Source organism: Brachyhypopomus gauderio, chromosome 15 (assembly GCF_052324685.1).
Source record: "Brachyhypopomus gauderio isolate BG-103 chromosome 15, BGAUD_0.2, whole genome shotgun sequence".
In the NCBI taxonomy this organism is placed as follows: Eukaryota; Metazoa; Chordata; class Actinopteri; order Gymnotiformes; family Hypopomidae; genus Brachyhypopomus; species Brachyhypopomus gauderio.
Window position 1 is genome coordinate 352,501 of NC_135225.1, and position 10,000 is coordinate 362,500.

The 10,000-nt window shown below is 45.6% G+C and overlaps 1 protein-coding gene across 7 annotated transcripts in view; it reads right to left on the reverse strand.

Moving 5' to 3' along the window:
• The window catches only part of znf827 (zinc finger protein 827), a 69,930-nt gene that overhangs the window by 22,128 nt on the left and 37,802 nt on the right, over positions 1–10,000 (reverse strand). For all 7 annotated transcript variants that reach the window (XR_013121372.1, XR_013121373.1, XM_076975061.1 and 4 more), the window contains exons 6-8: positions 3,322–3,561; positions 2,771–2,825; positions 2,583–2,686 (exon numbers count right to left, since the gene is read on the reverse strand). Coding sequence is in view for 5 of the 7 variants with exons in the window: in XM_076975061.1 (XP_076831176.1) it covers positions 2,583–2,686; positions 2,771–2,825; positions 3,322–3,561 (399 nt within the window). In the remaining 2 variants the exon portion in view is untranslated. The remainder of the gene's footprint in view (positions 1–2,582; positions 2,687–2,770; positions 2,826–3,321; positions 3,562–10,000) is intronic.

Sequence of the window (10,000 nt, forward strand, 5' to 3'; positions counted from 1 at the left end):
AGTGTTATGGGTCTGCTTGGCCACCGTACATTCAAATCAGCTAATTTGAAAAAAGATTTATGAGCTGAAAGTCTTTTTGGAGTATTACAGCATGAACCTGTAATTTACAGCCTAATACTGTCCCACTGGTCCTACATCTGGGTTAGAAGAAATATATAATTAAGGTACACATTTACCTCATTTTTGTGGTATGGTATAGTGTGTGTTTGTGTCTGTGTGTTGTGTGTGTGTGTGTGCGCGCATGCATGCGCATGTGTGTGTGTGCAGGTGTGTGTGTGTGTGTGAGAGTGTGTGTGCGTGCCTGTGTGTGTGTGCATGTGTGTGTGTGTGGGCTTGTGCGTGTGTGTGTGTGTGTGTGTGTGCATGTGTGTGGGAGTGTTGGGTGTTGGTGTCTGTGCACATGTATGTGCTTTTGTGTATGTGTGTTTGTGTGTGTGCGTGTGTGGGAGTGTGTGTGGAGGTGTGTGTGTGCGCGCATGTGTGTGTGTGTGTGTGTGTGTGTGTGTGTGTGTGTGTGTGTGTGTGTGTGTGGGTATGTGCATGCAGAGGTGTAAATTCCAGGTTCAGAAAGTAAACTTGGTCCTCACCAAGATTTTGCTCAGGCTTCCTGGATTGTGTTGATTCCACTAATTTTACCTGGATTGCACTAATTAGAAAATCTAGCAAGCTTGAGCAAAATCCTGGTGAGGACTTTTACTTTCTGAACCTGGAATTGACACCTCTGTGTGCGTGTGTGTGGGACTGTGTGTGCGGGTGTGTGTGTGTGTGTGTGTGTGTGTGTGTGTGTGTGTGTTTTCTCCTCTGAGTCACATTAGCAGAGCTTTAGTTTCAGTGGTGTTTCCCACTGTGTGGAGTAGAGTGCAGAGAAAGGTCTGAGGATCCCACAACCAATCAGAACCTGTGTACCATGACTCAACAATCATGTGACACGCCAGGCCTCTGCAGACACCAGTGAGGGATCGCACCTTCCCACAATGGGCAGAGGGCATGTCAGAACGGGCCCATATGCTGTGTGTCACTCTCAGACGGGTGCTCACTGTTCTCTGTTTGTCCTTCTGTTTCTGTCTGTCTCTCTGTTCCTCACATTCGCTCATTCTCACTCTCTGTCTGTCTGTCTGTCTGTCTGTGTCTCTGCCTTCTAGTCCGTAAGCCTGGAAGCTCTTTAAGGGGTTTCTGTCCCATCAGAACTTGAAAAGCTATATGCTCCTCAGTTTGGGTTCAAGAGGTGAGTCAGGGTCACAGGTCATGACCTTAATGACCTTCCTGGACAGGCTGGTTAACAGAAGCACTAGAGCCCCAAGATTCAGACAATTCTGACCCCTGCCCCCACACACACACAAAAACACACACACACTAACACTAACACACACACACACACACTAACACACACACTAACACTAACACACACACACACTAACACAGAGGCACACATACACACACACACACACACACACACACACACACTTACTGAACCATAGTGAAAAATCCAACACTTGCAGTCATATATGCGCACTGAACAAAACTACATGTGGATTGTTTTAAATATGACCTGTTGAAAACATCTGAACGAGTTATTTGTCTTGCCTGTGGAGCGGGAGTCACTACCCACACCAGGTCACGAGAGGTGTGAAACATTTAGAAATGAAAACTACTCGCAGAAGGAGAGATCGAGGTCATGGCTGCGTATTGTGAGCGTGTGTGTGTGAGCGTGTACACTGAGTGTACATGCGTGTGTGTGTTCAGTGAATTAACTTCCAGGGCACCCTGGACATGAAAAACCCAATCATCTTTTCATTAACTGGTGTAAGGAAGCGGGCCAGGCTAGCGCACTACTAATTACCCTCCGGCAGCGGGGCCGATGGAGGGAGCAGAGAGCAGGTGAAGCCCAGCGTGGAGGCCTCCAGGCAGGCTGAGCACAGGGCACAGGGCCTGCTGCAGCTCTGGAGCTGTGGCAGCAGATAGGAGATTCACACCAAAGTACGGAAACCTGTTAGGGTCAAAGGTGGTGCTGTGTGCTCACAGCACACTGTACACCGCAGCCCCACAGAACAGCTCAGAGTGGGGGAGGCGGAGAGGTGTGAGGGGGTGGACCTTCAGGGTGGGGGAGGCGGAGAGGAGTGAGGGGGCGGACCTTCAGGGTGGGGGAGGCGGAGAGGTGTGAGGAGGCGGACCTTGCTGGTGTGGAAGGTAGAGAGGTGTGAGGGGGCGGACCTTCAGGGTGGGGGAGGTGGAGAGGTGTAGGGGGCAGACCTTGCTGGTGTGGGAGGTGGAGAGGTGTGAGGGGGCGTGTACCTTGCTGGTGTGGGAGGCGGAGAGGTGTGAGGGGGCGTGTACCTTGCTGGTGTGGGAGGTGGAGAGGTGTGAGGGGGCGTGTACCTTGCTGGTGTGGGAGGCGGAGAGGTGTGAGGGGGCGTGTACCTTGCTGGTGTGGGAGGCGGAGAGGTGTGAGGGGGCGGACCTTGCTGGTGTGGGAGGCGGAGAGGTGTGAGGGGGCGGACCTTGCTGGTGTGGGAGGCGGAGAGGTGTGAGGGGGCGTATACCTTGCTGGTGTGGGAGGCGGAGAGGTGTGAGGGGGCGTGTACCTTGCTGGTGGGCGGTCCTGGCGGAAGAGCTGGCCTCGGCGGGGGAGGAGCTCTTGGAGCGTGTGCTGAAGGGTGATTGTCTGAAGTGGTCGTCCAGGAAAGGGCTGCAAGAAGACATGGTGTGGTGAGAGCTGAGCCACGCTGGTCCCAGAGCGCCTCCTAGTGGCTGTGTGGGGCCCCAGCTTTACCTGTTCATGCTGAATGTTGCGCTGTCTTTGTTCTCGTTAGCTTTGCTCACTTTCTCTGGAACACAAACACAGGCGCTGAGTTCACACTTTGTTTTTCCACTGCACATAATACAAAGTTATTTTGATAAAGCAAAAATTGTACATTCAACCCCAGTGCAAATGGGCCATTAAGCAGTGATGCACAAAGTTCAGGCAGAACAGGAGGAAGGGGAGGGGCTACAGGTGAGCTCCACACAGCCACACTGCAGGAGGGGCGTGGCTAATGACCACACGCACCTGTCGGCACTTCCTGGGCACACACTACCTCTGTCACATGACTCTCTCACTCACACACACACACACACACACACACACACACACACACACACACACACACACACAAACTCATACACACACACACTCCTGCAATCATTTAACACCACAAACATCCTCCGTCCAGCAGTCAGAAGCCTACAGCTCACGGCCTCAGAGGCCACGGAGCTCCCAGCCCTGGGGAGTCCTGGTCCAGAGGAGATGGAGAACAGAATCACATCCCTATTTCATCCGCTCACCAGACAGTTTGAAGAGCAGCTCAGATGCCATTTTGACGGATATGTCCTGGGAGAAGAGATCTTTTTGGGGGCGGGACAGAGGCTCTGGAATACTAGCCATTGGCTCCTTCTTCTCACATGCCCCTAAAGTGCTGAAGCTTAGCAGGTGTGAGGGGGGTGTGGCCACTTCAGAGGGCGTGTCCACTTCCATGGGCTCCGCCTTCACTGTTACCTTCTGGAGACACGTGTCTTTCTTGTTCTCTGGAAAAGATCAGAAAGGTTAATCAGTTATGCATATGATCATTCTAGGTGATCACATGCAGGAAGATTTGATTTAATATTCTGAAGTGGTGAACTACACCCACACATCAGCTGAGGGTTAGGGTGATGTTTACAGGTGAATAGGATGTTTAACACTTGAAATGCCAAGAGGAAACCAAAATAAAAGCACACACATTTGCCTACATGTGTTCAGTTAATACTGTTTGTGTTCCAACATTGCACTGTCTAGATAATCCAGCACTGTTTTTAGTGTTAGCTGGTGTCACTGAGGTCCGGAGAAACCCAGAAACACACCTTCACCATTCCTGTTGACACCCACACTTAACAGGTATGGGACCCAGTGCCCTGGTTCAAATATTACTCAGGAAAGAATGAGACCACCTTCGATCCATTTGGAACTGGCTGGTGGTAGATAGACACTGATGAGTGTCACATGTCTGTTTTCCCATCTGGTTTTGGACTAAATTTCAGACTCAATGGGGATTCCTCCATAATGGCATTTTTTATCTGTGTCTAGAAAATCAGCTCATTGACAATAAAAAGATTCACTCAGCTGCATTCAAATGGACCAAATTAAATTTCAAATCTAGATATGTTGCAGATAAAGGCCCAGGGTTATAGTGAAGAGATTTACTATGAGAAGATAAAGGATACAGCAGATGTGTCAAAGAAGCAGCTTCATCATATACTATATGGCCAAAGTGTGTTGACACCCGACCGTCACCCTGTATGAACCAAACCCAAACCCTCACACTCACCCTAATCGTCACCCTCACCCTAACCCCAAACCCTTACCCTCACCCCAAACCCTCACCCTCACCCCAAACCCTCACCCTAACCCCAACCCCAACACTTACCCCTAACCCTCACCCCAACCCCTCATCCCTAACCCCTAACCCCTCACTCTCACCCCAACCCCTCACCCCAACCCCTCACCCTAACCCCTCACCCTAACCCCAACACTTACCCCAACCCTCACACTCACCCTCACCCCTAACCCCTCACCCTAACCCTCACCCTCACTGCACATTCCTCCCATCCAGTCAAAAGAGGTCAGGTACTGATGCGGAATGAAAAGTTCCTTCTAGCAATGCTCCAGTTAATCTCAAAGGTGTTCAGTGAGGTTGAGTTCAGTCATCTGTGTTCAGTGGGGTCGAGGTTATAACTGTGTTCAGTGGGGTTGAGTTCAGAGCTCTGTGTTCAGTGGGGTTCAGGTTATAATTGTTTAGTGGGGTTGTGGTCTGTTGGTGTTCCTCCACAAGAGAGTTCTGGGATTGTGCATGGTCATCATGGTGATCATGGTGATCATGGTGATCTCACACAGCTACTGAGATCCATGTCCTGAAGCTGCACACTCACCCATAGTGTTTGTGTTGATGGCACTGCAGGAGGTGGTTAGGGACCGTAGTGACTGATACAACAGAGGCGACTCTACACCTACATGTACGAACAGCTGACGGCCCCTCGCCGTTTGTGTGATCTGCTCCATGGCTGATCAGTTGTTGCCTACACACACTTCCATTTCACAATAACAGCCCTGACAGTTGATCATCACAGATATAGCAGTGCAATTATTTCACAGGGTAACTTGTGGCGTCTCATTTATCTACAAGTCTGAGCTGTTCAGTGCCCCCCGTAGTTCTGATCATTTATTTGTATGTCACTATTAGCCCCATTGCTGCTCTCAGAGCAAGTGGCATCTCTGAACAGAAGCAAACACCAGAATTTGGTCCACCACAACCCAAACAGAAAATACGGCAGAGCAGAACGGAAGTGCTGAACCGGACACGCGTGTCATCCTGAAGCCACCTGTATCTCACCTGTATCTCACCTGTATCTCACCTGCTGGAGCCACCATCACACTGCTAGAGCCAGGCTGTCATAAATACGAGCATCTGCCAAATATAGCAAACGCATGAGCTTAAATGTGCAGCTCTATTGGCCACGTAAATAAGGAATAAGATAGAAAGAGCCATCATCCGTTCAGGAATATTCTGACTGTGCTTCTGAAGGAACCAGACAACAATGTCTAATTATCTTCTCTCCTTACAGGATATCAAAGACAAATTATGCTTAGCTGGCTAACCATGTAATTATACATGTTGATGTTGGATCTGCATTCAATAAGTCACATATTAGACAATGTGTGTGTGCGTATCACAATCATTACAGTCACTGTTGTATCTTAAATGGAGCCAAAGTCACAAAGAGGCAGAGAGAACAAAGAGGTGCAGGGGCTAGAGCTAGGATTAGGATTAGAATTAAGGCTAGAGCTAGGATTAGGATTAGAATTAAGGCTAGAGCTAGGATTAGGGTTAGGGCTAGAGCTAGGTTTACCCTAGGATTAGGATTAGGTGTTAGGGATAGGTGTTGAAGTTAGGTGTTGGGGTTAGTGCAGCCATCCTGGCATCAGAAGGTAAAGATGTCTCTCAGCAGAAGAGAGAAAGACAGAGAGAAATGGCTGGAAAAAAAACTTCATAACATGTTGCAACCTTCCCTTTGGGTTAGGGTTAGAGTTAGGGTTATGGTAGGGGTAAGGGTAAGAGTTAGGGTTATGGTAGGGGTAAGGGTAAGAATTAGGGTTATGGTAGGGGTAAGGGTAAGAGTTAGGGTTATGGTAGGTGTTAGGGTTAGAGTTAGGGTTATGGTAGGGGTAAGGGTAAGGGTTAGGGCAGACCTGGGCAAACTAGGGCCCGCGGGCTACATCCGGCCCGTTGTGCATCCCTGTACGGCCCGCAAGAGGCCGATTATAAATTACAACATACATGAAACAAATATCTATGTGCATCTACGTTTGTGTTAATTCCGTGTGTGTGTGTGTGAGAGAGAGAGAGAGAGAGCTGTGCGTGAAGTAGAAACACTGTAGGTGATCAGAGACAAGTATATTATTACATTTATATTTTAACTAGGTAAAATGTCAATTTCAAGATATCTGCTATTAATTACTGACTATCTGAAACGTACATTTCAGATATCTACAATTAAATTATTACTAGTCAAAAAGTAAATTACACATATCTCGTTTTTTGTTCTGACTAGTCATTATTCTAATTAAAGATATCTTAAACATACTCATTATTTAAGATAATTTAAACATATTTTTAGATATCTGAAACTAAGATTTGATTAGTGCAAATTAAATATCAGATATCTTGAAAGTAAGTAATGACTAGGCAAAACAAAGTTAGGGATATTCAGAACTGTATTTTTGACTAGTCAAAAAAGTCATTTAAAGATATCTACAAATAAATTACAGATATCTTGAACATTTTTTATCTAGATGTTTTTTTTAAATTCCTGTTATCTTGAATAATTATTCTGACTAGTCGTAACGTGTTTGTAGATATCTTCAATAATCATTCTGTCCAGTCAATACGTTCCAGATTTACATAGCATTTTGGCGCCAAGCTTGGCACTCTTTGTATTTGCTCATCAGTAGTCTGTATGCGATGTCAGGACAGTCGAACTCGCATTCTCGTGTTTTTAACACGATTTTTAAATTTCAAATTTATGCCGCATAATCCATACAGTTGAGCTCTTTCAAGATTGAGACATTTTCTGACTATTTTTTCAAGAACAGCTAACGCCATTTTAGCCACCCAAAATTCCGTATAATGTACGCACTGTTAAACTTCAGATATCTAAAAATGTCATTTTGACTAGTCATAATTACGTTACAGATATCTTGAATAAGAATTATGGATGTATGACTCTTAAAATGACGAATCTAGTGACAATTTTAGATATCTTAAAAGCCATTTTGATCCGTCAAATTGAAATTGAAGATATCTTGAATTGTTCTTCTTACTAGGTAGAATGTAAATGTAGATATCTTGAATTGTCATTCTGGATCATCAAATTGTAATTGTTACTAGTCAATACTAATATTTAGATATCCAGAATGTAATTACAGATAATTAGACGAAGCCCATTTCTATGTTAAAACGATCTGCCATTTGCAGGGTTCATACACCTTTACAAGGTGGAATTCAAGTACTTGTACGTCACTTTCAATTTCAATAATTAAGTTAAATATTTATACATATACTCAAAATGATTCGAAATAATTTGCTTTTTTATCACATTATTTAATGGTTGTTTATTTTCAAAACGCCCAATCTTAACATCTTCACGTTTTCTCATGTTTCGTCCTGGAATTACAAGAGGCTAGTATTTGTTAACCTAATACAAGAGAACTGTTCAGTCAGCTATTTGTTGTGAAACAAAGTAGTTACAATTTCAAGCATTTTCAAGTACTTTAGCCTAAATTCCAGCACTTTTCAAATCTGAAACAAAAAGCAACATAAAATTAATCACGTAAATGTTCCTTCCCCTGTTTTTGAGGGGTTCTTGTTTGTTGTATTTCTATAAACTTGTTCAGCTGTTTGTTGTATTTCCATTGTTTGTGGAGATGAATGATGAGTAAGTTAAACATTTTTTGCACTGATTTAATGATTGTTTGGGTTTTCTTCTCTACACCATAATTTCACCACTAATTATACACATTTTCAGAATAGTTTTACCAGTACCAGCTATTCAAAATATATAATTTGGTGCATTTTACAATGGAATTGTCACGGTGAGGCGGCCCCCTACCGGCCGCCTCTGTCCACAGCGGCTGTTGTTGTTGTTGTTTGGTGACGTCATGTGCGTCCCTCAGGTGGGCGGAGCCCGTGATCCGTCTCACCTGAGGGTCGTTTGTTTGCCTATATATGTCTTGTCTTTGTACCAGTTGACTGCTGGTCATTATATCTTTAATTTGGAGATATTGCACGGGTTTTTGGTTTGCACACTTTCTATTAAACCATCCTATTTCCCTGAGACTTGGCGTGATCGCTTCCTTTTAGTTGCTCACCCCTGCCCGTCACAGGAATAAAGTTGAGTAGAATTAAGTTCAAGTTATCGTTTGTGTGGCCCTCTGACACAATTTAGGTTTTTCATGTGGCCCCTTGTAAAAATTAAGTGCCCACCCCTGAGTTAGGATAAGAGTTATGGTTAGATAAACAACTATGTTTATGGTTAGATAAACAACTATGTTTTGAGTCTACAAATAACCCTTTGTTCCACCACCAAAACTAGATCTGTGCGGAATACAGCCTATGACACATGTGAGCGTGGTTTAGGATCGGATAAGGGTTAGGGTTTGAGTTGGGGTTGAGTTAGGGTTTGACGGTTTGGGATAGAGTATGAGTTGGGGTTGGTTGGGTTAAGGTTTGAGTTGGGGTTGGGTTAGATTAGAGTTTAATTGGAGTTGGAGTATGGTTTGAGTTTTGAGTTGAGGTTGGGTTAGGATAGGCTCCCCTGATTGGGGCTTCAATCTCCAACAGCACGGGGCCGAGAACTGAGTTACAGAGTTCATACACCACCACCCACCACCACCCATCACACCACCCACCACCACCCACCACATCATCCATTACAACATCACACCACAACACCCACCACACCACCCCACCCACAACGCATCACACATCACCCACCATCACACCACCCACAACACACCACCAACCGTCACAAGCATGCAAACTCAAAAACATGCTATCACATGCACACACTGCACACATACACACACAGTTGTCAAAGGTATTCTTCTGCATAGATATTTTTGTTGCTTTTACAGGCACTGATTTAATATAATTTATAATTTAATGTCCAATTTCTGATCACATATGTTTGAAAATGTTTTTTTATCTGACATTACTTTCAACAATATCCCAAAACTTTTTAGTCCTCATATTGGCCAGTGTCAGCTCTAACTAGCATGCATGCAATTAGCATATATCATACTAGCTGATCAGATTATTCAGCAGTGTTCTGGTTCCTCAGTGTCCTCGTCCCTCTCAGATGCTCCATCAGGCATCCAGCAGGCGTTTATCTTCACCATTGGCGTGAAGGAGAAGGTCCTCGCAGCCACCAGGGCACACAGCCACCCGGCATCACACATTCAACACATGCAAAGTCCTCTCACACACGTGCCCTTTGATGTACTGCAGTGCAGTAGGGGATTATGAATTCAGAGGGCAGAGATGGAGAGAGATGGAGAGAGATGGAGAGAGAGTATGAGGGAGGCTAGGACTGAAGTTCACAGGGACACACCGAAGGAGAGAGGTGGGGGACAGAGGGGTAGAAAGACAGACAAAGAGAGAGAGAGAGAGAATGCATAACAGAGAAGGAAAAGAGGAAAGAGCAGTGAAGAGAGAAAGGAGAGCATGAACGGTGTAGATGCTCTGAATAGAATAGAGAAACACCAGAGGGACAGACAAAGTGGAGGGAGGAGAGGAGAGAGGGAGAGGAGGGGAGAGAGAGAGAGAGGGAGGAGGGGAGAGGAGTGAGGGGGAGAGAAGAGGAGAGAGGGAGAGGGAGGAAAGGAGAGAGAGAGAGGGAGGAGGGAAGAGGAGAGAGAGAAGGAGAAGGGGAG